This window comes from Chenopodium album, chromosome 5 (assembly GCF_948465745.1).
Source record: "Chenopodium album chromosome 5, dcCheAlbu1.1, whole genome shotgun sequence".
NCBI lineage: Eukaryota > Viridiplantae > Streptophyta > Magnoliopsida > Caryophyllales > Amaranthaceae > Chenopodium > Chenopodium album.
Genome location: NC_137838.1, coordinates 2,630,555 through 2,658,329, shown reverse-complemented (window position 1 = coordinate 2,658,329; position 27,775 = coordinate 2,630,555). Strand labels below are relative to the sequence as shown.

Sequence of the window (27,775 nt, the reverse complement as noted above, 5' to 3'; positions counted from 1 at the left end):
ATGTGCAAAAGTTACACTTAAACGCACAAAAGTTACCCTGACATATATAAGTGTTATTTATGCTTCATTGATAAATTTGACAAAAGTGACACTAAATTTGACAAAAGTGACACTAAGGGTCTGTTCCGATTGACTGAACTCAGCTGAACTGAGCTGAACTGAACTGAACTGAACTTATTAATTAGTGATTTTTAACTACGGATTAGTGATCTTTGATTATTTATTGATTATTTATTACTATACATATGTGTATATACAAATGTACATATTATTATTATTAATATTATTATTATTATTATTATTAATACTAATAATATTATTATTATTATTAATTATTGATTATTATTATTATTATTATTTATTGATTATTATTATTATTATTATTATTATTATTATTATTATTATTTTTTATTGATGATTATTATTATTAGTATTATTATTTCAATTATTATTGTTATTATTATTATTATTATTATTTATTGATTATTATTATTATTATTATTTATTGATTATTATTATTATTATTATTATTATTATTTACTTATTGATTATTATTATTATTATTATTATTATTATTATTATTATTATTATTGTTAATATTATTATTATTATTATTATTGTTGTTGTTGTTGTTGTTGTTGTTGTTGTTGTTGTAATAAGAGCTTAAAAGAATGAAATTTGGCTTTATATCATTAGCAATATCATTAGACGTAAATTAAGAGCTGAACTGAACTGAACTGAATTTCAACGGAAGAGAACAGACCCTAAATCTGACAAAAGTGTACCCGATGTACAGTAAATTACTGAAAACCGGGTGTATACAAAAGTTTTCCTATTGCTATAGCCATACGGCCATACGGTGATACGGCCCATGTAAAAGGGACAGTAGATAACATTGTACAAAGCCAGCCCTTCCTATTCTCAGATGCAATTTCACTTCCATTTTATGGCGAAACGACATTAGACTGGTAAACAAGAGTACACTAACATCAGCAGAAATGCGCGCCAAATAAGCTTCAACAACCAACACCGTCAAAAATTAAACCCCACTATTTTTCTCTGGTAATCTCTGCTACCAAAAAAAATCCCAAATTCCGCCATTAAAATGGAGAAGAACCAGAAGAAACAACAGGTAATTTCCCGCTTTTTTGCCCCTAAACCCAAACAAACCCCTTCATCTCCTTCTTCAAACAACGATAAACCCTCTTCTTCTTCTTCTCCTTCCCCTAAAATCACTTCCACCGTTTCATTCTCCCCTGCCAAACGCCTTAAATCCTCTGAATTTAGTCATTCTGTTAAAAAACCCAAGCTTTCCCCTCATACTCAGAATCCAATTCCGTCTTTTCCCGATTCTAATCCTGCCCTTCATCAGAAATTCCTCCAGAAGCTTTTAGAACCTTCTGATGATGTTCTTGAAGCTTCCATGAAAAAACCCCAACCCCATTTGAAGGAACAACAAACTAGTAAACCTAAGTATACCCCACTTGAATTACAAGTAGTGGAGTTGAAGAATAAATACCCAGATATATTGTTGATGATTGAAGTTGGTTATAAGTTTAGGTTTTTTGGTAAAGATGCTGAAATTGCTGCTAGGGTTTTAAGGATTTATGCTCATGTAGATCATAATTTTTTGACTGCTAGTATTCCTACATTTAGATTGAATGTTCATGTTAGGAGGCTTGTTAGTGAAGGATATAAGGTGGGTGTTGTTAAACAGACTGAAACCGCGTCGATTAAGGCTCATGGGTCGAACCGTGCTGGCCCGTTTACTCGTGGGTTATCGGCATTGTACACTAAGGCCACCATCGAGGCGGCCGAGGACTTGGGAGGTGGTGAAGAGGGGTGTGGGTCATTGAATAATTACTTGTTTTGTGTGGTTGAGAGGGATGTATTAGTGGAGAATGTGGATTGTGGTATTGAGGGTGGATTTGAGGTGAAAATTGGGGTTGTTGCTGTTGAAACATCAACTGGGGATGTTGTTTATGGGGAATTTAATGATAATTTTATGAGGGCTGGTCTTGAATCCATCCTTTTGAGTTTGTCTCCAGCTGAGTTGCTTCTTGGGGAGCCTCTTTCGAAACGAACACAAAAGGTGATTGGCTACTTCTCCTCCTTGTTTGCTTCAGGCACCTGATTTTGTTTGATTTTATGTGATAGTTTTAGCATTGTTCTTGTGATTTTCTTGTATGTTAAGATAGATAATTGATTGCTTAAATTATTGAGAATCTATCAATGCAGTTCATTTATTCCTTACTAGTATCTATTGTACTTGTAAGGACACATTCTGGAATTGGAAAATTGAATATGAAGAAATTTGTCTTTGGTGAGAAATCACGTTTTATCATCTATATGACTTGTCTATTAACTAAAATCAGCATGTACTTGATCCCAATACTAGGATAGGTTGATAATGGAAGAACGAATACTGTTCAAAACTTTTATTGTTTGTCATAGACATAATTTATGTGCAATGTATGTCAAGCACTTTTGATTGGATGATTTATTGGTTTTCCTTATTTCTTTGACTTTTATCTCCATAGCTATTATTGACATATGCCGGCCCTGCATCTAATGTGCGCGTGGAGCGTGCCTCATGTGATTGCTTCAAAGATGGTGGTGCACTGGCTGAATTGATGTCTTTGTTTGAGAACACTAGCGAAGGTGGTTTTGAGCATTTAGAAGATAATCATGGAGAAGTTGCTGGTGAAAGAAATGGACCAGCAATCAAGGTATCTTGCTGCTATTCTTGTCTTCAATGACCAAACTTTTTATATATCTATTTTGAATATTAGCTGCTCTGGCTGGTAATGGTATGAGTATGAGTATATGACTGTATGAGCTTTCATGAATTGAATTTTTTCAATCTCTGATAGTTGATGGAAGGTTAGCTGTTACGAGTTCTTCACGTATGATATATATACTTATATTAGTACTGGTAACTTGTTAACTCCAGTGAAATGATGGAGTAAAGTTTTTTCTTTCTAACTTTTTCTTTCTCATTCTATACATCACCCCTCTCGTTCTCAGCCTCCCTTTGATATTCTCCTCATTAATTTATCAGTTTCTGGAATTTGACCTTGTCTTATAGGGGATCATGGGAATGCCAGCATTGACTCTGCAGGCTTTGGCTGTTGCTGTGCGACATCTGAAACAATTTGGTCTGGAGAGGATTTTGTCTCTTGGGGCTTCATTTCGGCCATACACCAGCAATAGTGAGATGAATCTCTCAGCTAACACACTTCAACAACTAGAGGTAAGTTGCAACTTTGATATGTCTTCTTACTCTTCCAATATTTATGTGTGGGGCTTCTCTCCTTAATCCTCTCTATGCAGAATCAGTAACCTAAAATCATGAAAAATAAATAAAGAGCTGAGCAAATAAAAATGGTATTAAGGGGGAAAAAAATGGTATTGTACTCCGTATAATTTATGCTTGCAAAAATATGAATGAAGTTAGGGACTTCTGTTGCTAATTAGAATTGGAATCGGGAGCAGGATAAGGGTTGAGGAGATTGGCTAGTGGATTAATATTTTGGTTTAGGATTAAAGCTCCAATACCCTATGAGGTAGTAGTGTTTTGTTACAGAATATTAAACAAATGATCCACAAGTAATAAGTATTAGCTTCATCAATTAATTATTTGATTTTTAAATATCTTATTTCCTTCCCACTAACTACTGTTCTTATAAAATTTTCCATTTTGCCTTTCAAGGTTTTGAAGAACAGCAGCAATGGGTCAGACTCTGGTTCGTTGCTGCAGACTATGAATCATACTCTTACAATATTTGGCCAAAGGCTTCTAAGGCATTGGGTATGAGTAGAACTGAACTGTAGCTTTCAAGTAGTTTGAATTTTATCTTTGATCTGCAATTTTCATTCCCCTGTCCAGGTAACTCATCCGTTATGTGACAGAAATATGATTGCTGCCCGACTTGATGCTGTTGTTGAGATTTCAGAATCTATGGGTGGCTGTAACACTTCTGTTGGATACCAGCATCTTGGCGAGGGCGACTCTGATGCTGCAGCTGCTCCAAGTGAGATAAATTTTGTGATATCTTCAGTTTTGACTACATTGGGACAGTCCCCTGATGTGCAACGTGGGATAACAAGAATTTTTCATAAGACAGCCACCCCATCTGAGGTGATGAAGTTTTAATCCTTCTTGCTTCTTATTGAAAGCATTTGAAGATATTTGTTGAATCCATTTGATTAAAAGTATACTGTATAAACTAGGGTTTGGTGCAACTCTGCTTTATTCTGAGCAATTGGCTCATAGAGTTTATATCATTTCGTCCTGGGTTTGTGGTCACTTTCAACTTATTATCTTGTTTCAATAACATATATTACTAAATGCTGAATTGTGCAGTTCATTGCAGTTGTTCATGCTGTTTTACTAGCTGCAAAGCAACTTCAACAACTTGAAGTTGTAACAGTTCAATCTGCATTGCTGAGAAACTTGATTCAGACTGCTGCTTCATCCAGCTTGATAAGCTGTTCTGCCAAGTTTATGTCATCCTTGAATAAAGAGGCAGCTGAGAAGGGGGACCTTTTGAATCTCATTTGCATTGTTGATGGCCAGTTTTCTGAGGTTTGTAGCAAGGACCCATCATCAGCTTCTTCGAGCAAATTGAAGTCCCTGATTTTTGTCCTTGTTTATAATATCATGCAGGTTGCCGAAGCCAGAAAGAAGGTAGAGGTGGCTAATGAGAAGTTGGAATCCCTTATCAATATGTATCGCAGGCAGCTTAGGATGCATACCTTGGATTTTATAACTGTGTCTGGAACAACTCATCTGATAGAGGTTTGCCTGATGGCATCTATTTATGCCATTTGCTGTATTTGTACTAATGTTGTAGTAATTCTAAAGCTCTTCATTTACCTAATAAACAAATTGTATTTGCAGCTGCCTTCAGAGACTAGGGTACCTTCAAACTGGGTGAAGATTAATAGTACAAAGAAAACAGTTCGCTATCATCCACCAGAAGTTTTAACTGCTTTGGACCAGTTATCATTGGCAAATGAAGAACTAACTGTCATTTGCCGCTCTGCATGGGATAAGTTTTTGGGGGAATTTGCTAGGCATTATGCAGAGTATCAAGCTGCTATTCAAGCACTTGCTGCTTTAGATTGTTTGCATTCTCTCGCAGTTTTGTCGATAACTAAGGTATGATGTAGTAAGATGACTTACTTTTTAAGTTTGCATTATTGCTCCTCTCTCTTTCCCTTTGTCTTTCATATAGTATTACTTTGACCTTTATGCTCATCTTTTGATATCTGATGGCTCAATTACCTATTTCAGAATTATGTACGTCCAGTTTTTGTGGAAGATAAAGAACCTGTTCAGATGCAGATTGTCTCTGGTCGTCATCCGGTGTGTTGTAAATTATATATGTCTTTGTTTTTTGCATTCCTAGGCTTCTAGTAGTCGGGGGGTAGCATCTTAAGTTTATTATTTTATATTTTTCTGGCTGGATAAAAATTGCTAGACAATATGTTGCCCAAATTATTTCGTGATTTATTGATTTATTTACTCTCTGTGTGTGTGTGGACCTGTTTGGGGGGGGGGGGGGGGGGGGGGGGGGAACTACCCTAGGTTCCCGGAAAATGACATAGGGCTTTAAATACTGTGTTATGAAACAAGGTGATTTCAGGATCAAAACTAGGGATTGAAGTTTTCATCTTATTGTCCACACATTCAGAAAGTAGACAGGTCTGGTGGGTTGGAAGCTTGGGGACCTTGGTGGGTATTAGGTTGGGTGCTATGTTACTCCTGGTATTTGAATTTATTGGAAATTCGTTTGTCTGACAATACTCTTAGCATTGTTGTTTATTTTGTTCCATTGAGTATGTCAGGATATGAACTAAATTTTCTTCGTACATGACATAGTTGGTAATTAATGTGCAGCAAAAAAATTTTAATTTAGGTCACACGCAGTGCTTATAAATGTATGCTAAAGCAAATATTTTAAATCTATGTTGTGCTTCTTTCTTATTAATGGAGCTTTGTAGGTTCTGGAGACTATTCTAGAAGACAATTTTGTCCCAAATGATACTTTCCTTCACGGAGATCAACAGTATTGTCAGATTGTTACCGGACCAAATATGGGTGGCAAGAGTTGCTATATTCGCCAAGTTGCCCTCATTACAATAATGGCCCAGGTACCTATAATCTAGTTCTCCCCCCCCCCCCCCCCCCCCCCCCCCCCAAAAAAAAAAAAAAAAAAAAAAAAATTCGCAACTTGTAAGTTCTTAGTATAAGGCTTTAGCTTAGTAGTCCATTTAATTGGCTACCTCCATTTCTACATCCTCTATCTTAAATATTACTCAGACTTTTGCCTTATGTTTGATTATTTGATGCCTATCCAAGAACTTGATCAGATGGTCTAATGTTAGTTGAGAGCTCCAAGCCATGCTATAGGTTCATTCTTATAATAGCCGGTCCTCTTGAATCTAGTTTCCATTTTCATTGTGTGGATGATATTAAATCTAATCTGGATAATTAATATCCTCCTGATTTCATAACTATGTACCACTCTTACGTCATTATGTTGTCTCACCACTCAGATATCTGTGTTAAACCTTTTGATATTTGAATATAATGTTAGCATGAAATGATTCTTGGTAAAGACTGAGGTCTCTTGTCAAATGTTTTTAGGTTGGTTCTTTTGTACCAGCGTCCTCTGCTAAACTTCAGGTGCTAGATGCTATTTATACTCGAATGGGTGCTTCGGATAATATTCAGCAAGGAAGGAGCACCTTTCTGGAGGAACTTAGTGAGGCTTCTCACATACTCCACAACTGTACATCGCACTCTCTTGTAATTATGGATGAATTGGGGAGAGGCACAAGTACACATGATGGAGTTGCTATTGCCTATGCTACTCTGCACTATCTTCTGAAGCAGAAGAAATGCATGGTGCTATTTGTCACTCACTACCCTAAAATTGCTGATATTCAGAAAGAATTCCCTGGTGCAGTTGGAGCATACCATGTCTCATATCTGACAACAGGGAGAGATAATTTTAGCCCTTTATCTGGTGAAACTGATGGCAATATGGACCATGAAGATGTTACATACCTCTACAAGCTTGTGTCGGGTATCTCCCAGAGGAGTTTCGGTTTCAAGGTTGCTCAGCTGGCACAGGTCAGGTGTTGTTCATCCTTTCTACACATGCCACTATCTCTAACACCTACCTCAACCCAATCCACCCAACATACACCAGGGAAAAAAAGTAGACTAGGCCTCACTTATTTCAAGAATAAGCGGAACAAAGCTAGATAAAAATGTATTCCTTTGGCGTGAAACTGAAAATGTTTATGTAATTCTTGCAGCTTCCACCATCATGTATTCAGCGAGCAATGGAGATGTCTTCAAAGTTGGAAAAATTGATCCAAAGGAGAACCAGAAATCGTTTACAAGAAACACTGTTGACAGATGGTGCAAGTGATGCATCAGATAATCTATCAGATCTTGCTGATTTGCTGAATAAAAATGACAACAGAGGCATGATCCAATTGGCTGATGCTTATATTAAGTTCTTTCGGAACCTGTGGTTGATCTTGGGAAATAATGACCTTGGAAAGCAACCTGATACTTGGAAGTCTGCTAGGAGTGCTGCAGCTGAGTTGATTGCACGGTAAGCATGAATAAGAGTTATTTCAACCTCCTACCTCTTCAAAAACACCAACACTCGCTAGATAAAGGGATCATGTGAAAACTTATTTTTCGATTACCTTCAAAACTTTTGCTCACTGATAAAAGTAATCAAGAGTGTAAGCATTCTCTGCCTGGAGCTTGGTTTTGTAACGCAAAGCTTTTTGATCAGGCATAACAAGTCTTACTCATCCTCACACCTCAGTCCTGCAGCTTGATTTTGTCCATTATTTTCATTAAATGATAATTTCTCCAGAAGTAAAAAGATGTTCCTATCAAAAGCTGTTTGCCAGAACGATGCTTGTTTAACTGTTAGGTCATAGATAATTCTAATATCTCCCATCATTGAGATGAATGGTGTGCACACCCTGGGCTTTGCTATGGTGATAAGGGACAAACGAGTGAATGTTTCATGACTCATGAGCTAAATTTGAAGCTTGTGCTAGCATGCTTTTTTTTTTTTTTTTTTTTAAATGAATGCCCATTATGCTCTGTTTTTTATGGCGTCAGGCTTTGACCAGATGTGCCTTCCTGGCTTTTCCAGTTAGAACATGTTTGGACAATTTGATTAAGTTGATTGTAGTTTAGGCTTTTAGCTCCTTTTCTAGGAAGTCTATGGTAGTATCCAAATTTCAGTTTCTCATAACTTGCAGCTCTTAATAGTTTGAAATCTGTTTTCAGTTTTGCAGGTGATTTATGCTAACACTTTCTTCTACGGCTTGTGGAAGTGACAAGAATGACAATTCGCAACTACAAAACAAGTAGTTTCTCCAGATTTCCCCCCAGCACTAACCCCTAGTCCCCTATGTATAGAAGTATTTCATGTACATTAATGTAACGATACTAGTGCACATTTTGCAATGTCTTGGGATGCAAGTGTGTTTACTATGATTTGTAACTTGATCAAATCAATTTTGTAAATCTTGTTAGGCTGATTCTTCAGTTGAGAGACGTATGGTCAAGCATATAAAATTACATTTCCCGCTGATTGAGGTTTTTTTTTTTTTTTTTTTTTTTATATACAACTTTTCTTATCATCGAGTTGTTGATTTGAGGTGGTTTCTTGAATACTACTGTTCTTATCATCGAGTTGTTAGAACAACTTTAACACAAAAAAGAATTATGGATGTTCTCATCCATTTAAAAAAGGCATATGGATTTACACTCAACGAACATCTGCTGTGCATTAAAATGCTTAATAAGAGTACAGAGTACTGCTGGGATATCCCCCATACTCATAGAAGTGTCAAGTCACTCGATTAATAATTACAGGTAGTATATAAAAGATACATGTGTTTTATTAAATAGCAACAATAAATTTATGATAAATTCGGAAATACATCTCCACTCCGCTTGTTACATACAAACCACAAGCAAAGGAATAGGGAGCTCTCAAAGAACCATTTCTTGCAAAGAATACTGCTGCAGCAACTGCAGGATTATTATAAACTTTTGAACAATATAAATAGCAACAAAACATGTACTCTCCACAGTTTGGCTCCAATAGAATGAATTAAAATTTTGGAGTGCTCCATGGATACCGAGGCACAAATCCCAAAACAGCAAGACCAAGTCATGGAATGCACAACCAGTTGTCTACAAGTACTCTACACCGAAATTTGATCTCAACCCGCTTCAAGAAGACCAGGCTGATCATTATCAAACTAAATAAGATTGATTGTGAATGATACATATGGATGTGAATCTGCTTCACCTGCCAGCCCGACCATTGCTCCAACTTCTTCCTCAGCTTTCCAGTGAACACTGCAACCATAAGCATAATAAGAAAGAGGGGAAGAATCAGCAAAATTACAAGAAAAGATTTGCCATGCACTTCCTTATCTAGAAAGAATTCTTCGCATTAGAATTTAAAAAAAGGGGGAATATAAAGGCCGTGGTGTGAGGAGGTAAATTTTAGACGAGGGCAGGTTTTTGAGGCATCCACTAAAGGAAAGCATGCCATTGATGTCCTAACCACTATAAGATGCAACACCATATACATTGAAACCATGACAAATTATATAAATCTTATCACATCATTGTCACCCAATATTCATTTTTAGACATTCAATGTTCTCATTTATCATCTTTCAGAAGCCAACACCAGAAACAGATGGTGAGATGCAGTCTGTTGTTGGTTACCTGTTTCCAGCACTACAATGTTTTTCAAGAATTGAGCGTACTTTCTTCTCACTTTTTGTGGATGGAGCCAAAACACAGGCCTGAAAACAAATAACCAAATTCAGTCAAACAAGACCAATCAGATGCAACACAATGAAATTCAAATCAAAGGACTAGGTACCAAGAAGTTTGGTGGCAAGCCATATCTCAATATGCTCTCAGAAAAAACACGTACAGCACAGAAGTGCATCCATGAGCTGAACACCTGTAAAGACACTTCAAGTAAGTTCCTGCAAATAGTTCATTTTACTCACATAATAGTTTCTGTAAATAGAGGGAAATGTCTCAGCAATAGGCTGTAAACAAGCATGAACAGAAAAGCAACATTAATTGTGTTAGTAATTATTATAAATTTATAACAGTATGATGCTTTTACATGGAAGGAAGACTACAGTACATTAAGAAAATAAACAAAGCAATAGTTGTACTCATTGCTTTGGCTTTAGAAGTTGAGTATAATTCAGCATTTACAGTACTTGAGGTTGATGCCATTTAAAGTTCGGATTTTCAGAAGACAGTAACAAAGTAAGCTATCTTTTAGTTTTCCTTCAGTAATTAGGATTTACTATAAATGGCCCTTTTACAATAAGGCGGTACTTTAAATGACCCCCGTTGAGGCGTTAACACACCACAGTAAATAAAAAATTCCAGCAATTATACAATACTCATTTGCACATATGTTTCCCAAAACACTTATGAAAATGTTTTTTGGGGCAAGAATCCACATTTTTTCCTAATGAATTGTGAATGTTTCTGTCCTCATTTTCCATTTCAACACCCAACTCAACTCCCACCCCTGCTTCCTGTTCTTATCTCCCTCTTTTATCAGCATAGCAGGTACAAATTAGAAAGCATTGTAAGACGTGAAATACATAAGACACAAGCATGAGAAACAGAACAACACAATTAGAGCCAGAAAAAAAGAAAGCTAAATTTTATGGTCTTACGCTGTAAAAACAGATGTTAACATCATTTTAAAAATTGAATTTTACCACCCACGACATCCAAAGACTCTCAAAGTCACAGCTTTCTCTCTCTCTCTCTCTCTCTCACCCCCCCCCCCCCCCCCAAAAAAAAAAAAAAAAGAAAAGAAAATGCACACAGCATAAAGTGTTCTCTTCTCTTTCCCTCACCACTAACAACTTTGTTCCAATAATATAAAGTTGAAGAAAATTGAGGTGGAATTGAAGTGTTGGAGTGAGAATTCCATACCCTAATTGGAGTGTCCAACACAAATACACTAAAATTCACTAACTTTGGTCTCCAAACCAATTAAGATCTGTTCTGATAATTCAAAATTCAGATTTAATTCAACATTTAATTATTGATGAGTAAATTCTGGAAATTCTATCCCTGCCCCGGAGCTATGGGAAAAAAAGGATTTTGGGGGGGGGGGGGGGGGGGGGGGAGGAGGAGGAGGGAGTGGGGATCCCATTATCATTCATTATTTATAGGGAGATGGGCAGACTATTACAGAACTTAATATATGAAAATATAACATGAATCCAAAAATTTTGTCACTTGAAATGGAACAGTTTCAAAAGAAAATCTACCTAAGACACAAGTCAGAACAGGTTCTTTATACTCCGTAAGCTATAGACTTAATATTAAGCATTCTCCTGTAGAAAGATTATCCAAAACTCAGAAACTTACCTCCCCATAACTGGAGTAGCACCATTGCAAAAGTGCACTTCTCATTGTTTCCTGGTCACGTGTCAATTTTTCCAACTCTTGCTTCCGTGAATCTTGTGTTTCTTGGTCATGCTCAAAATCTCGAATCTAATTTATTTACGTATAGAAACAATGAGGAAACCTTTCAAAATTTATAATATATTTAAGGAAGGATGCTTATTAAGTCGGACTGCTGGGGGAAATTAAAAATAAAACTCAAGCCTTGACCGATGATTGGAAATATCAATGAAGTTCAAACCAGTAAACCAGGTGATAAAGAAAAGTAGAGGAAAACAAAGAACCTGAAAACCTCTTTCGCGAGCTTTTATTCTGAAGTTATCAGCAACACGGTTAAACAAAGTAACAGTATACAGAGCATATTCATTGTCCTCATACAGCTTTTTGGATGACCTGGGGACCTGAAAGATCATAATATAGATCATGCACCAATCTGCAGATAAGATACTATCTTTGGCATGAGCCACAAAAAAAAAGTTTGCCAAATCCCTTATTAAGACTTGAGAGGACAAAAAATATAAAAGTGCTCCTTACCACATATTCTGTCAATGTCTCGTAGCTTGCTAACCAGTCCTTTTGTGAAAACTTGGAAACAACTGCCAGAAGAGTAACCATATGCTCTGATACAACAATATCCTCCGGCTTTACTAAGCTGGAAAGATCTCTCACCGCTAAGCTGATATGATAAGAAGCTTGTCAGCAGACAACATGACAAGAAAGTCACTAAAGCGAAACAATAGTAAGCTTAACTGGACCTTTACCTTCCACTTTGTTTCCGGTGAATTGCATTAAGTTGGCTGCGCACATTGCTATACTCAGCAACACGGACCTAGCAGAAGTGATATGTTCCAAGTTAATCAATCATTTAAAAAAAAAATGTCATAGTAAAACTAGTAAAATATATCATTCAATATGTTACAATATGTCAAAGGCTAACATTAAATAGCCATGAAAACTATAGAGATTTATTGTATTCAAAAAGTGTTTCTTATTTAAGTGTAAAACAAACAATTTAGTTCATCAAGTTGTAATATCCCCATCGACACTAGTATCACCAGCAACATGTAATATCCCCATCGACACTAGTATCACCAGCAAAATTAAGAGTTTATCCCAGTCTAACCTTATCAGGTTCACGTATACAACAACAAAGCAATATTAGGATCACATATCCATTCACAAAAACCTAACACCAGGTTAATCTAATTAACTACATATGTTGCAGAAGGTTTTACACAAACTAGAAGGTAAAAATGAAGCTGCTTTAATAAAAATGTTAAAATTCAATTCCAAAAATGCTTATGAAATGAAAAAAAAATCTGAAATCCATTCAATTCAATTTTGCAACAAATATTAAAAGCTGACAGATTTTAGTCTATTGAAAATTTTCTTTGCAGGTTCAATTTGTTCGAATCTTGCATCTTCTCTTTGGAATGGTCCAATGACAGAATCTGATACAATATTTATTTCAACTGGAGAAATGATCATAGAACCATAGAGTAATTCAAACAACTTATTCTTAAATCATTCCAAATTGAATGATCAGTCTCAAATACTCGAGGGAGGACTAAATGTCCTTTTTGTCGAATTAGACACTAATTATACAGCCATGAGGAAACAGCTTTTTATATTTACAGCTAACCCATCTTTGGCGTGAGGGAAGAGCTTCAGGCCTCTGTAGGAACTCCCATGGGAGGCAGAAAAATCAAGTAACATTTTTTCTCAGGCCAAATAACCTAATAAGAGCTACATAACCCTGAACAAGTTCATTGGTTAAGGTGTTGTAAGCTATCTTAAGCCGAGCATTAGGTAAAGAAAAACTAGTTCTTCAAAGAGTCAAACATCAGTTTTGGAGAAACTATATGTTATGAGTAGAACCTACTGCGGAAGCATACATAGGAAAAAGGAAAGAGAGTTGGGACTTTTTCAGCATAGGTACAAGTACTTGAAATCATTTAAAAGGACGAAACAGCGGAATTCTCGGGCAGAGAAAAAGTTGTAGAGACTTTTTCAAATTTCAAAAAGTCCACCTACAGGATTGCAACAAGCCAACAACTCAATGTTACTACTTCACACTTAACCTGCAGACCTGCTATCAGACCTAAACTTTATGTTCAGCATGTTTTGGTCTGTTCACAAAGAAGCTGATTACAAAGCATAGCATTACAATTCTAGTTACAAAGCGTAGCGCTGCAACCCTAAATTCTTCATATTGCATATCCTAAGTTACAATTCAATTAAGTCACCTTATGGATTGCTACATATCAAATACAAGTACTTCAACAGCTATTAACTTGTTTTCAGACCTAAACTTTATGTGATCATGTTCTTATGAATTCCCAGAGATACTGATCACAAAACAAGCATAAATATCCTAAATTTTGCATTAACACCTTAGTTATACTCATACATAAAGCAAAACAAAATAAAGATAAACCTGGTACCTTAAGGTCATCTTCAACCTTAGCCACAAACCTATGAATGCCATCAACAACCTCTTTCAAAGGCGACATAGTCGGATACTTGGCTTCGTCCCACACAAATCTACCACAAGAAATTCAAAACACCAACCAAAATCACAAACAAGACTCTAAATTCATAGCAAAACAGTCAAATTATAGATCCTTCAAATCACCTCACCTAGTAAGATAAGAATCAATTGGAACACCATCAACTGTCAAACCACCACCTTCAACACCCGAAGATCTCTCCAATTCTTCGATCTGACGCCTGATCTTATGCGTCACACCTTCCACAAATGCATTCGCCTTCAAAAATCACCAATCAATCAATCAATCAAATTCAATTCAATTTCACATTGTCGCTAAATTCAATTGCAATCAAACAATCATACCTTCAGAAGATCATCAGCAAGTGATAACAGCGAATCTAGGGTACCAACACGAAGATTAGGCACATTAAACTGCAAAATTGACATCAAACATCAAATTAAAAACCACAAATCTCGTCAAAATTAAACAAAACTCAAGAGAAAAGGAGATTTACATACTCGATAAAGAGGAGTGTCGAAGGATTGTTTGGAGATGGAATCCTGCAATTGAGACCATAAAGTAGAGGCAGATGTTTGTACGGGAAGAGACACCATCCAGTATCTCGTTGCCATTGTTGAAAAAGTCGAGCTTTCTCTCTCTAAGTGTGAGTTTCTCTCTCTAAGATGATGGATGTCGTTGTTGAAGGAAGAAGGGAGGAGAGAGAAAGAGAGATCAGTGATGATGATAGGTAGATGACAGAGTGCTGGAAATTCAGGAGATGCCTACACGACAATTTAATTTTACCTATGATCAATCAATAACGTATTAACATAGTTTAATCTAGAAGAGAGTAATTTTAACATAAACTGTTGAAGTACCTTAAAAAATAGAAGCAAAACGCAAAATTTCAGATGTGGCCACGGTTACTCAATCGATCAAGTGTTACTCGATTGATCAGGGGTTACTCGATCAGTGTTTTGGTGTGGATTAGCTTGCCACATGGTGTGGATGGCCACACACTAAAGTAGCATGGAAACTTTAAGCGGGGCAACGTTAAAGGCGTGCAAGATAAATTCAATAAGCTTTGTTGGGTTGGTAAAGAGAACGGCCCTATCGAGTTGGAACCTCTCACAGGTCAACCTGGCTCGAGTTAGCGAGCTAGACACTTTAAAAGTGAGAGGGAAAGGTAAGAAAATCCGCACTTTTAGATCCTATAGCCTCAAGATTGGGAGATGCAAATCTTACCACTAGACCAAACTTTGCTTGGTAAGATGAATTCAATCACTGCAAGAGTAAATACCTTGGCTCGTTGATAAGGAATCAAGGAGTTATGGGCTCAAAATTGATCATTCTAATACATGTTGATTTTGAGTTCAAATCTTATCGGGGTTTATTGCATTATGAAGCCAAGATTCAATTTTATGTAATTGTACAAGGTCTAGTACATCTAAGAACCCCTCACTGAATGTGCTTAAAGCCATTTAATGGTCCTCCTAACAACTAATCCAATTTTTGCACCTAATTACTCATTGAATAGCATTAAACTAGTAGCCTTATGTTATCTCAGTCTTCTAAAACATGATGATAGATCATAGATGACTAAAATGAGTCATTTATATGACTACTAATTATCAAGGATGGGCGATGCACAGGTTAATTGTTACTGCAAGAAGTGGTGAGAAGAAATTTACAAGGAATATGCCCAAACCACAATTATAATCAGAAGAAGCTAGACTTACCATTGAACAAAGCTCACATTGATACAAATATAGAGCTAAGATAAACAAAGAATACAGTTTAATATACATTCACTATTTCTATATGAATTGGTTTCAAGATAGATCTTCTTTGATGCTGCTCAGGAATTGCCTGAGCTCTTGTGCTTTCCGAGCATGATCAGGTGATATTTCCATGTCCGAGGAGTCACTCAGATCTATAACATTAACTAGTTCTACATTACCCTTACATTTTGACACATAGCGTGTCATTGGTACCGGAGATGGGCTCAACAGATCGATCACATCAGTTTCCATACTAGTTGGATGATCTAATTGGTGATCCATACTAGTATTATTATTTTTGTTTTGAAGCTCAGGATTATTATAATTATTATATTCTTCATCCAAAAATGTGTCAGAAATTGTTAAGTCTTCAATGCTGCTTACTGATGTGGATGAGCTGTTGCATGAGGTTAGTTTGTATCTTGCATTGTCCTCAGAATCAACGTCGATTAGCGGGCTTTTAGTTCTATGATCAACATTTCCAACGACACCCGGCTGGTGGGTTGGAAGTTCCACACACGACCCACCCATTAAGTGGGCTGGATCTGACCCGGCCCACAGGCTACCTCTAGAAGCTACGTCTTCTGACCTCTTTGGTTCACAACTGTTATGATTTGAGGCTGACTTGGATCCAGCATTGTCCTTAGACTCAATGTCGAGTAACAGGCTTTGGAGTTTTGCATCAAATTTAGCCATAGAAGCCGTGTCATCTGATTTATTTGGCCTTGCTTTCCGGCGATTCTGCTTCTTTGTTTGAGCTTTTCTTTCCTCAAATTCTGCAATCTTCTCAGGACAAGCACTGTAGGAGAAATGTGATGGTCATTACTAATTAGGAAAATTGACACCTATAGAACAATCTACCCAGGATTGACTGCTGTTTGCGGCAATAGACATAGAAAATTAAAAGAGAACGAAAAGAAAAGCTAAGGATTAATTACTACCTCCGTACAAGATCAGCTGGTACTACAGAAGTTTCAAGGCCATCAAAATCTTCCCATGAAACTTCAAGGCATTCTTTACCTTGTACTCTTCTAAGCTTGCGAACTTCAGAAATAGGACATTTTACGGGCATCTGTCGATGGGATAGGCAAATTAAAAAATAAATGAATAAATAAAGTTAAAACCAGAAATCTGATTAGTGTTTTCAAGGATTATGACTTTTATCAAAACACACACACGATCTTTATCATCTTATCGGATTTGTCATGATGCGTATCTTATTAGTCCTCACTGGAGGAGAGGTTGTTACTACTGTCATTTGGTGCAAACCTAGATACTAGAAAGACTGTTGTACATAAAACTCTTCTGGCTAAGCAACGGCTGGCATCAAATAGATCATATCCTGAGGGTGGTGCATTCAAAGGTATAACTGCTAGGGTGCACACTAGAGAGCATGTAAATAAATGGTGCTATTATTAAAATATAGAGATCGTATTATTGAGCAATATTCCCATATTTATATTGCAATGTAGATCAAAAGAATAACTTTTACAGTGTATCTTAATAAGGCTGGCAACTTTTTCAGTCCAAAGGATAATTTTATCTAAGTGTATTCCAATGCTGAGACGAATCAGAGTTGATCTATCATATTGTCACAAACTCACAATGTATGTAAAAGACTAAATCATGGTCTCTCAATGAATAGTTTCTTACAGAGAGATGAATTTGTAATAAAAATTACCTTTTCCCCCACCACACACTCTTGGCACAAAAGAAAGAATGAGCAACAGATTATTAATATATCAGATAAAAGAACTCTTACTGTGTCCAATGGAAGTGCAGCTCCTAACCGTGAGGAAGACAATCTCAAATTAGCAAATTTCTGCAGTTCCCTTTCAGCAATCCTTGGAAGGATATACTCATCTGAAATAGGTTCAACAAAAGAAGGATAATCTCAACAATGATTGCATACCAATTATCTTGAAATAAAAAGGTAAAAGGTTTCATTTTGCATACCAATTAAGTGATAATCATCAGTAAAATTCATCAAACTTTATAAAAGAGTGCAAGGCAAGAGAGCTGTTGGTAACTAGTTAGTAGTTACTACATGATGGATGAAGGACATCACATTTGTTATTGGCCATGTTGTAGGGAATTTTTCACATAGGGTGTCTACACATGTTTTTTTAGAAGGAACCCTAGACTATGAAAAACTAATACTCCCAAGGGTTCCCAGTCTTCCCACAAGGTCATGACAATCTGAGTCAGGAAACCTGACGATCCATGACTGTAGTACAGAGTAGATTTAACCAATTTAGTTGAAAAACAATAGCTTCCAGCCACAACATTCGACATAATGCTTGATTGACGATAATAGACATATTTAAAAACTAAATTTTCAAAAAGCTATAATTTTAGTCATATCATCACTTTGACGGTGATATACTTCTGAAACCTCTCCAATCCTTACTTTGTAACATGTAAATTTTCAATAAATTGTCTCCTCACATTAGTAAAGTTACTAAAGTAGAGTTAGTAGACAACGAAATGTCACATAAATGATATTGCTAAACAGTAAACTTATTCAAGTATCTGCTGAAATAGCAAGAACCTGTTTTCTCAGGAGGCCAGTCAAAGAACTTAGAACAAAGCTCCTGAAGCTCAGCACGTTTAAAAGGATGCACAGCAAGGACCCTGAAACATATGAACAAAATCCCCTGGTAAAAGAAGCAAATATAATGAAAACTTTGCATACAGGTACCCCTAAACTTTGTCTTCAAATATCTCCCCTTAACAAACTACAAATTTAAGAAAAAATGTGATACTTATGCATGATATAGATTACAATTCCATACTTGGATCATTACAAAAAATAGAAACAAAAGAAACAAGATAGCAAAGACATGCAGTATAGGAAGAGTGAGAATATTTGACTTTAGCCTAACAACTTGTAAAACCAACCAGACTGACCTAGTGGATAATTAGGAATACAGAAAAACAAAAAACCGTACCACTGAGTCAAAATCAAATAAAAACAGTATCAGGAATATATAGGCATTACCTGTACACAGAATCGGAGTCTGCTAAGTGACACTTTGGATTCATATATGCTTCAATTACTGGCAAAACTTCATAATCTTTTTTTAGAGGGAGCTGATCTCCTGAAGGAAAATGACGAGATAGCTATTCAAAGATTTCTCATAGATATACTGGTCCACAACTTACTTATTATGGAAACCAACACAATGTGTGTCAAAATTTTAACTTTGAAACACACCCACATCAAAAGTCCCAATAAAAAATGAATGACAAATCATGCAGCTGAAAGTAAGTTTGTCTGCTTGCATTTTGCACATTAAATTATAAATGAAGGGACAAGCATTAAATTACTAAATGACCTGAGAAAAGAGGAAAAATAATAAAGAAGGTCTAGTTTTATCATGGAAAAACATCATGAAATTGAGAGATTTTCTCAATGAAGTACATGCCATTAACCATTATAGCTATACTAACTGTGCTTGTGTAAGACTGTAACCATCCCCTCCCCATAAATAAGAAAAATCCTCAACTAAGTAATAGCTATAGCCAGTTTTCCACCCATACCTTTTTGCAAGTATGTCACCTTCCCCAGGACACCACCACCAACACCCGGAAAAAAAAAAAAAAAAAAAAAAAAAAAAAAAAAAAAAAAAAAAAAAAAAAAAAAAAAAAAAAAAAAAAAAAAAAAAAAAGACTCCAAATATGGAAAGCACTATCTGTAATCCAGGATTTATGTCTATCACTGTTTTATACACTACTCCCATTTGCAAATATACTTATATACTTTTTCTACAAGCACTAACCTTTCTACTAAGTTTCAGGCTATACAGTGAGTGTGTGCATCTTCTTGCTATATACTTGGCAATCCAGAACAGGTGCATAAAGCATGCAATGGTTAACTTTTAAATGTCAATTTGACCTACCAGTAGCTTTTATTTGGGGATCTGGAAAGTTCTCTTTCCCACGGCGCTCAGATATTTTCCCTTGTTTCTTTGAGGTTTTTAACGATGTCAAGTAAGATATACCCTCTGAAGTAATACGTTGAAGAACAACATCTTCGTTAATTGATCTAACAACCTGGCATGCTGATTCCTGTAACCAAGTGAAAAATAATTGATTTAACAACCTGGCATGCTGATGCACAGTTGCAAACTCCACCTTGAAGAAAGTTAAACTAGGTTTTCATACTTACAGGTCCAAACCCACGAACTCCATGAGAATAATCACTTCCTAAAAGAAGGGCAAGGGCAACCTGAAAGACAATTAAGTTGTCAACTAGAGCCGTACTCCTCGACCAGATGAACAGATGTCCAAGCTAAGATAACAGCTCACCAGTGAATGTCTTCCAAGTCCAAGTTTTTTCTCTATGTCATTCATCTCGTAGCTAACTACATATCCTCCTTTATCTATTCATCAATCAAACAAGTTATATATGTTCTAAAGTGCATCTTGTTATCAAACAAATCAGAGGCAGTTTAAATTTCACCACTCACCAAGGCATATATCTCTATACACAGTTCTTGCACCAAAAAGGAAGACATCTGAATCTGAAGTGAAACATCCATCCTGAAATAAATATGGGAAACATCAAACTTATAGCAATTGAGATTCTCCTTTCTCCCCAGTAAAAGGGTATACTACTTACACACAGTGATTCTGAGTTTAGTAAAGCACATTGTGCTTCAGCTTCTTCAATCCTGAAACATTTAGAAGACAAAAAATTATAAAAAAGTTCAATACCGTACTGCCTCTTGTAAATCGAAGAACCACACATTCACAACTGATCATCTGACATCATCCCATATTATTTCCATGAAACTAGTGGCATAAAAAGGTTGACTTCCATAATTTGAGGGTGAGGGAGGGGGGAGTCATAAAGAGCTAGATATATGGCAGAATGTAACATATAGTCCCAAAAGAACTGCATCCAATCTTTTTTCTTATAATTTGAACACTGGGAATCATAATTATATAAAAACACATCTAAACATCGGCTTAATTTTAAAACATGAAGGAAAGAAGAAAACTAGAGGTAAACAAAGGAAGAAAAAATTCTCTGTAAGCCAGCTAGAAGTGACCTTAATATCTTCAGCTGAAATACTAACACTCAGTGTTAAAGCCAGATCTGCTGTTGCCTAATAAAAACAAAAAAAGCAATAAACATACCCATCTAAGCAAGGGATACCAAGCGCCTTGCCTAGGAGTTTTGCCTCTTTGATCATACATGAAAATTCAGAACCCATATTTCTTCGAAGGGATGTAACTTTTTGTCTGTCTACATCATCTTGTGTAACCTGTCTTGATTTAACATGTCAAGAAGAATCAATGATAGTTTTATTCTCTTTTCTTTGCTTAAGAGAGAAAACAACATACAGCTACAGATATCTACCTCATTTACTGAATTCAAGCGCCTTCTATATGTAGAAATTTTGATGGCTGGGATAGCTCCGTCTATTATAAAACAAAGATGACATAAATAATGATGATGAAGATATACTGAAATTAGACTTCAGGGAGCTCTATTCTGATTGTCAATTTATGCAAGTCATACAAAGTCGAAAAAAGTCTCATTTTCACACAAAAGCACAAAATCAACAATCACATAAGTAGTCTCAGTATTCTAAACCATCTAAATTAACATTTCTAATCAAACCTGTTAGCTTGATACGATATACATATTTTTCCTAAGCTTTAAACATTTTTGTTCTAAACTTTTCGCTTGGAACTTCATTGATCACTAAAGGACTAAGATTTTACCTAATTAAGTTGTGTAACTTCAATAGTTAATAGTTCAACTAACACCTATCAGACTGTCTTTTACAAGAATTTGTAACAAACTCAATACAAAATCACTAAGCCTATCATTCCATCCACAATGAAAGCATGCATAGAAAGGCAAAAAACCCGAAATGGCGAAATAATACAAGGTTAAAGAGGGCATACCAGTAACAAAAATAACACTGCAATTCAAAGAAATGAGAGCCCTTAATCTGTGAAAAAGACCCCTTAGGTAAACCTTCTCTTTCATTGCACAGTGTGACCTATTCACACTTTGCAGCTGCACCATCCAACATGACAGATCTATGCACACCCTCTTATTCCTGCAACCCCCAATTTTCAAGAATTACATAAACATTTTACCCACAAATTAATTAAATCTTATTAATTCATCATCAAATATGAAACATAAAGCTACAAAACCCAAATGAAGAATAAAATCAACCAAAAAAAAAACCCTCAATTTTTTAGTAATACAAAAATTTGAATTGAAGTTAACCCAATTGAATGTCAATTAAATAGGAATTGGCCATAACCCCTGAGAAAGAAATCATCTTTAAAGCTTAGAATTTAGAATCAAACAACAATACTTCCGGGGTGTCTGAAATGTATAGTAACATTGATAGTGTAATTTAAACGAGCAATGTTACCATCAAAACATAAACTCGTAAAAATTGATAAACAGCAAACAAAATTAAAAAGAAAATTAGTAAGAAATACAAATGGGTTCGAGAATTTGGCACAAAGAAATCAAAAGAGAGATGAAAAACTGGAATATATGCAAAAAACTCACTGAAGATGGTGAAGCGGTAAAGTTTTCTTGCAGGATTCCAAAATATCCCACAATTTAGTGACACCCATTTTCTGCTTTCTTTGTTACAGTCAGTAAATTGTGCTTTGTGAAAGACGACAATGGAGGAGAGAGAAAGATCAAGTGAATTGAAGAGGGAAAGCAAGAAATGAGAAAAGCTGCAATTTTGATTTTTGAAACATAAAAATGTGACGTTGAGAATGGTGGGTTTGATTTGCTTTCCGGTTTTTTCATTTGTTAAAGTTTTAATGTAAACCGGATTATTTACTGAACCGTCCGGTTCGTAATTTCATTCTTAGATTTTGTGGTTGTTCACAAAATCATAGTGTAAAATGTATGATTATTGCATAATTTGATTACTCTATAAACGGATCGTGTTCGGGTTGGTTTCATGTCGACTTCATATCGTGTTATGTTAGATATTGTCAGCTCTTTCCCAAAAAAAAAAAAATTTGTCACCTCGAGTTATATAGGTTACATTGGAATGAAAGTAATTCTCCATGTGTCTTTAACGAAGTCTTGATAATTTTTTTTTTTTTTTTAAGCATGTTTAGTATGGTGTTTTTGAGTGGTGAAAAGAAAATCAATTAACCAAGAGCACTTAATTTTTTTTTTCTTTGGTTTTGAAATTTAAGACATCAACTCCCATCCTGCAAATACCTCTTTCTAATACTCCGTACTAGTATTTCAGAAATACAAAATCAAGGGGATAATTGCACAGCTTATACTTCTGAAAAAAAATATATGTACTCGTAATACACATTCTCTTGTAATTTACATTCATTCATCTAAATCAAGACTACTTTTACAAAAAGAAGACTACTATTATTACAAGAGAAAATACTACACAAGGTTACAAAACATATACCCATCACATTAGAAAGGGTGTTACACTGCCTCTTCTGCGATTTCTTTGAAGTCTAAGTCAGCTATGGTCTCCTTGCCAAATAGCGTGAATCCAACAGTCACCTATAAAAGATCAGGCGTTTAATTCAGGGAAGGTCCGTTAATGGCATTACGGATAGTGAAAACTGCTCTTATAAGCAGCCCTATTAAAAGTTATTTTGTTGATCAACATAGATATTTCCAATAATTCCTTTTAAAAGTTAAAGAGATTGTGACTGAAGTTTTGCACACCCAAACTATTACTGCAGTGGAAATACCATACCTTCTCATTCTTTTTGTCCACCTTCTTGAGGATGCCTGAAAATTCTGCAAAGGATCCAGAAACAACTCTAACAGTTGAACCAATTTTCGGAATCTTTTTCTTTTTTCCTTTTGGAGTAGACTCTGAAGTCTTTGTGGTTCGTCTTTTTGGACTTGAATCAATGAGTGTTTCCAAAGAACCAGACTCAGACTCAAGCTGAGGCACTTCAGAGCTAAGTACTGGTTTCTGACCATCTTCAAAGGCTTGATCAGCTTTCTCCTGCTCCTCTTTTGCTTGTCTAAATATTTTTTCCATGTCATCTTCAGACACTGGTCTGGGCTTGTTTATTTGTCGTTTCCTGAAAACACGGCATAACAGATTTAACTCCACTGGTCTGGTAATGTACCCAGGAATGACCTGGCCACGAAAAAAACAAACGAGGTTTCCCTCACACTCAGCAAGAAAAATATGATCACATTTACCTAAAATCACTTGCTTCATGTAAAAAGCTTATAAATGTTCCACTTCGTCATGCATCATCAAAGATGGAAATTATTTGTGTAATAACTAGCCATTCATGGCCCGTTTTTAGGCACTAGGCAGTATACATGGTGGTATTGGTTGAAGATATGTGTGTATATTTTAAGGAAAAAATCAGTATGTATGTGTCCATTGTAACGCAACTTTATAAGTTATTACCACTCATAACAGTAATAACCATTTCAGGTGTGGCATTGGTTGGGAATTGGAAATCTATGAAAGGAAAACAAATACAAGAATATGAGCAATGTTAATATGGACGTTGGCATGTGTCTTTCCTTGCAAAATTACACATAACCTCAATACCACTACTGTCATTTATTACCATCTACCAAATAGACTGTTAAAGTTAACAGCTACAGCCTACAAGCCTACAACTTATAAATAGTTGTTCAAGAAAAGCGAGTTAATGCTGCCAAATTGAGCCTGTAAGTGCAATTTGTTTACTGAGGAGTGATACATGTCTGGAGATAAAGAAATAGACAGAACATAGCAAAGTCAACGCCTTAAAGGTTTGCCTCAGGTACAATACAGCATAGAAGATTCAAAGTTTACTTTGGTTTAGGAAATAAAAGCAAAGTTGTAATCCTGAATCCAAGGCCTGTTGAGTCATGTATTGATACCAATTTCAGTCTTGAAGAAGTTACTCTCTAATTAGAGCAGAGGTTCAATGGACAGTATGACATAATAACATGCCACATGCAGCATTTAACTGATCAAATTCTACAACTTTAAAATTCTACAACATAAAAACTGAGTACATTACATTCACAATGTACTAATAACACCATTTACAGCATTCTTGTTTATAAGCTATTCTAATTGTGAATAAACCTACCATTCTTCATAGACGCAAATTCAAGTGTATGACTAACCAAAGCAAAAATTGGATAATAGTTGTTACATAAGACATGGTTAGTATATGTGTTGCTATTGTTTAGCTATTTTTCCTAGATTTTCAGCACAAAAATCATAATGGTAATACTTCTCTCCGCGCCTTCATTAACTTTGGTGACACACAGCTTAGATGGTTGATAAGTGATCATAAATGCTGGAAACAAAAAGGCAAACGCTTATTTCAACCCTAATGGCCAACCCTTTTCACAACACAACCATCAATCAATAAATTAGTTTGGCTCATGTCGTGGGATATGACAAAGTTTCACAACAAAACCATATGAACTCAAAAAAGCCTAACTTATCTCCATGCAATTGGGACAAATGTTTTGAGAAGCCAACAAACATCAAAACCAACGTCTCGAAAAAAAGAGCACCACCACCAGCGTCAAACCAGTGAAAGATTTAATTATTGCAAACAAAGCAGGAAAAGGAGTTAATAATAGCTTACGTGTTTCCAACTTTGGATCCAACAAATCCTCCTATGCCATCGTATTCTCTTATGAAGTCATGTATCTCTTTGTTCATCACACACTTCAAAAAGACACATCCAGGAAATAGAGGTTTTGGCTTGATGGAGAGAGTACCATTCTTCAACTTTCTTTTCACTTGTACTGCAGGCATATAAAGCTGAAAAAATAGTAAGAATTGTTTAAAAAGTGAATATGGTCTATAGATATACTTCACTCTTCATTGTACTTTGCAGTAACAAGAAGGACATCAAGTATCCTAGCTCAGTTCAAGCATGATGTTCATATAACCAGAAAGAAAGGGCAAAAGTTATCAAGTAACTTCTAGATTAGTTTCATGTTACACAAATCCAAATGCCATCTACCTAGAATCAGATTTTTCAACAGTGAACCATCCACAATAGAATGTCACATTGTCCTAAGCCCTTATATTAAGGATTTTCACATTACATTTAAAATCATGACTACTATTTTCGGACGGAGGAAGTAATAGCAGACTCCACAATGATGCACTATGACTCCATGAGTAAAATTGCACTTCACAACTAAGCATAATGTCAACACCTCAAGTCACAAATTGCTATTGTTTAATCCCAATGTAACTCGAATTCGATCACTATTGATCTACAAGTATATTCATGATTGACCACTTCATTAGATAAGCATCATCATCAAAAGAAAACCTCATATTTCTTTCACTTAAACACATAACCAACAACCATTTCCCATAACACAGCACTATAAGGTCTATAAAGTATATAACAAACACATCACCAAAATAATTGCATTTGCAGAGAATTGCAACATGAAAAAAGACAGAGGGTTTGTCATTTTGTACGATAGTCACAGTTTCAAACCTCCCAACAACAAACAACAACAACAACAGCAACAACAATTCAACAAACTACAACAATAACTTCAAATTATCACAAACCCATATGCCAAAAACACTGAAAATTCTCAAAATTACCTTAAAATCAATGTCAGGGTAATTATTAGCAAGAGAACGAGCAAGCTTTTCAGCAGTTTCATGACCATTGACCCGAGCAACCCGAGCGACCCACCATTGAGGGCCCAATTGGGCCAAAGTATCAAGATTGAGTTCTTCAGTCCAAGAAGCATATCTCTTCTTAGGTTTCTTAATCAGCCTCATCTCAACTTCTTCTTTCCAATCAAAAGCTTTACTCTCTCTCCTCTCATTCCTGAGCTTTCTTCTCTCTTTTGCGGGTAATTTTTGTTCTTCTTCAAGGGAATTTAGGGTTGCTGAGATTAGATTGAGGCGTTTGAATTTGGGGATGAATTGGATTGGTGAGGGAAAGGATGAGGAGAGAGGAAATGGGCTTTTAGAAGAGGGATTCCATTGTAGGATTCCTTGGTTCATTTTATCTTCTTAGGAAAAGAGATGGAGGGAAGAAGAACAAAGTGTTTCATAAAGAAAAATACTCCATTCTACTAGTATTTGTTTACCTTGACATCATATGCTTGTTTTTTTTTTTGACATCATATGCTTGTTAATCCTCTTAAGAATTGAAAATTGCAACACGGCTCGATTACCAACAAGTACATAGATCGACTGATAAGGGAGTGTTTTAAGTTAGTCAATGTCTCAGGTTTGGGAAGAGTTTTCCCTCAATTGAGCTCTGGTTCGACTCAGATCCGAATTAGTCAGAGTCTAGTAGGCTCTGAATTATCGGGTATAATTGCATTGAAAAGAAAACAGCACGACTCGAGACTAGTTGTTACTTGTAAGTTAGTGTGTTATATTGAGACTACGAGACTCCTCATTGTCCAACCACATGGTATTACTCAATTGCTCCGTTTGACAATTATAAATCAGCTACTAGAAGGTCATTGTGTTGTGTGAGCTAATTTGACTATCGAATTTGATTATTTGACTATCGAATTTGATTATTGACTATCGAATTTGTGTTAAAGTTAAGTAGTTGTTAGCTTTTGTCAAAAATAAATTAAAAATAAATCAGTTGTTGGATAATAACTACTTTATCGTATAAAATGACTATTAAAGTGAGTAGATGTTTAATTTATAATATGTACGAGTTTGAAAATAAATTGGTAAAGGGTAGTAAATATGAGAATTGTTTCTCTTCACCTTTCACAACTTCACTCATCTAAAAAATTCATATAATATCATGCTCGTGCTCATGCTCATGTCTTGGACATCTTGTAACACCGGGGAAAACTACATAAAATGCTACATGTGTTATGGACTGTTTTCTTCAGCTTATTTTTAGTTCAATTCAATTCAATTCTTAATTTCCTTCTCTCATGACATATTCAGTTCAGTTCATCTCCAATAAGTCTAGTTCAGTTCAGTCAATCAGAACAAGCCTTTATT

General features: G+C 35.7%; 4 protein-coding genes across 4 annotated transcripts; 1 reads left to right on the top strand and 3 right to left on the bottom strand.

The window, feature by feature from the left end:
- The first annotated feature begins 926 nt into the window (after positions 1-926).
- LOC145631502 (DNA mismatch repair protein MSH3-like) lies at positions 927-8,642 on the top strand. The gene is made up of 13 exons (XM_081683600.1): positions 927-2,092; positions 2,541-2,729; positions 3,089-3,253; positions 3,713-3,811; positions 3,890-4,141; positions 4,367-4,588; positions 4,670-4,801; positions 4,904-5,164; positions 5,300-5,371; positions 6,010-6,159; positions 6,656-7,144; positions 7,333-7,637; positions 8,336-8,642. Exons 1-13 carry the CDS (start codon positions 1,106-1,108, stop codon positions 8,355-8,357), a joined length of 3,345 nt encoding a protein of 1,114 aa, XP_081539726.1. The 5' UTR covers positions 927-1,105; the 3' UTR covers positions 8,358-8,642.
- Positions 8,643-8,927: 285 nt separating this feature from the next.
- On the bottom strand, positions 8,928-14,788 carry LOC145631503 (V-type proton ATPase subunit C-like). Its single transcript, XM_081683601.1, has 11 exons — positions 14,535-14,788; positions 14,379-14,447; positions 14,165-14,292; positions 13,969-14,068; positions 12,286-12,353; positions 12,059-12,200; positions 11,809-11,925; positions 11,489-11,614; positions 9,957-10,040; positions 9,797-9,876; positions 8,928-9,418 (listed from the first exon to the last, which is right to left on the bottom strand). The coding sequence occupies exons 1-11, from the start codon at positions 14,646-14,648 to the stop codon at positions 9,319-9,321; spliced, it is 1,128 nt and encodes a 375-aa protein (XP_081539727.1). The 5' UTR covers positions 14,649-14,788; the 3' UTR covers positions 8,928-9,318.
- Positions 14,789-15,742: 954 nt separating this feature from the next.
- LOC145631500 (single-strand DNA endonuclease 1-like) lies at positions 15,743-22,799 on the bottom strand. Its single transcript, XM_081683598.1, has 14 exons — positions 22,348-22,799; positions 21,720-21,877; positions 21,166-21,227; positions 20,943-21,070; positions 20,422-20,473; positions 20,270-20,342; positions 20,109-20,182; positions 19,969-20,028; positions 19,700-19,868; positions 18,799-18,898; positions 18,349-18,431; positions 17,560-17,660; positions 16,739-16,869; positions 15,743-16,596 (listed from the first exon to the last, which is right to left on the bottom strand). The coding sequence occupies exons 1-14, from the start codon at positions 22,413-22,415 to the stop codon at positions 15,849-15,851; spliced, it is 2,007 nt and encodes a 668-aa protein (XP_081539724.1). The 5' UTR covers positions 22,416-22,799; the 3' UTR covers positions 15,743-15,848.
- A 273-nt stretch (positions 22,800-23,072) lies between these two features.
- On the bottom strand, positions 23,073-26,854 carry LOC145631501 (uncharacterized). Its single transcript, XM_081683599.1, has 4 exons — positions 26,390-26,854; positions 25,401-25,579; positions 23,534-23,870; positions 23,073-23,334 (listed from the first exon to the last, which is right to left on the bottom strand). The coding sequence occupies exons 1-4, from the start codon at positions 26,798-26,800 to the stop codon at positions 23,254-23,256; spliced, it is 1,008 nt and encodes a 335-aa protein (XP_081539725.1). The 5' UTR covers positions 26,801-26,854; the 3' UTR covers positions 23,073-23,253.
- Between the last annotated feature and the right edge of the window lie 921 nt (positions 26,855-27,775).

Bases quoted from the DNA above. Each gene is read 5' to 3' on its own strand.
- LOC145631502 (XM_081683600.1), top strand. From the start codon at position 1,106: ATGGAGAAGAACCAGAAGAAACAACAGGTAATTTCCCGCTTTTTTGCC. The intron at 3,254-3,712 runs GTAAGTTGCAAC...TTGCCTTTCAAG, and splicing joins ACACACTTCAACAACTAGAG to GTTTTGAAGAACAGCAGCAA. The intron at 5,372-6,009 runs GTGTGTTGTAAA...GGAGCTTTGTAG, and splicing joins TTGTCTCTGGTCGTCATCCG to GTTCTGGAGACTATTCTAGA.
- LOC145631503 (XM_081683601.1), bottom strand. From the start codon at position 14,648: ATGGCAACGAGATACTGGATGGTGTCTCTTCCCGTACAAACATCTGCC. The intron at 11,926-12,058 runs GTAAGGAGCACT...ATGATCTTTCAG, and splicing joins AGACATTGACAGAATATGTG to GTCCCCAGGTCATCCAAAAA. The intron at 11,615-11,808 runs GTTCTTTGTTTT...TAAATAAATTAG, and splicing joins CTCGCGAAAGAGGTTTTCAG to ATTCGAGATTTTGAGCATGA.
- LOC145631500 (XM_081683598.1), bottom strand. From the start codon at position 22,415: ATGGGTGTCACTAAATTGTGGGATATTTTGGAATCCTGCAAGAAAACT. The intron at 21,228-21,719 runs GTATGCCCTCTT...GTTTTATAATAG, and splicing joins CAGTGTTATTTTTGTTACTG to ACGGAGCTATCCCAGCCATC. The intron at 19,869-19,968 runs GTAAGTATGAAA...ACTTGGTTACAG, and splicing joins GAGTTCGTGGGTTTGGACCT to GAATCAGCATGCCAGGTTGT.
- LOC145631501 (XM_081683599.1), bottom strand. From the start codon at position 26,800: ATGAACCAAGGAATCCTACAATGGAATCCCTCTTCTAAAAGCCCATTT. The intron at 25,580-26,389 runs GTAATTTTGAGA...CTATTTTTTCAG, and splicing joins ACCCTGACATTGATTTTAAG to CTTTATATGCCTGCAGTACA. The intron at 23,871-25,400 runs GTAAGCTATTAT...CCGTGTTTTCAG, and splicing joins GGATCCAAAGTTGGAAACAC to GAAACGACAAATAAACAAGC.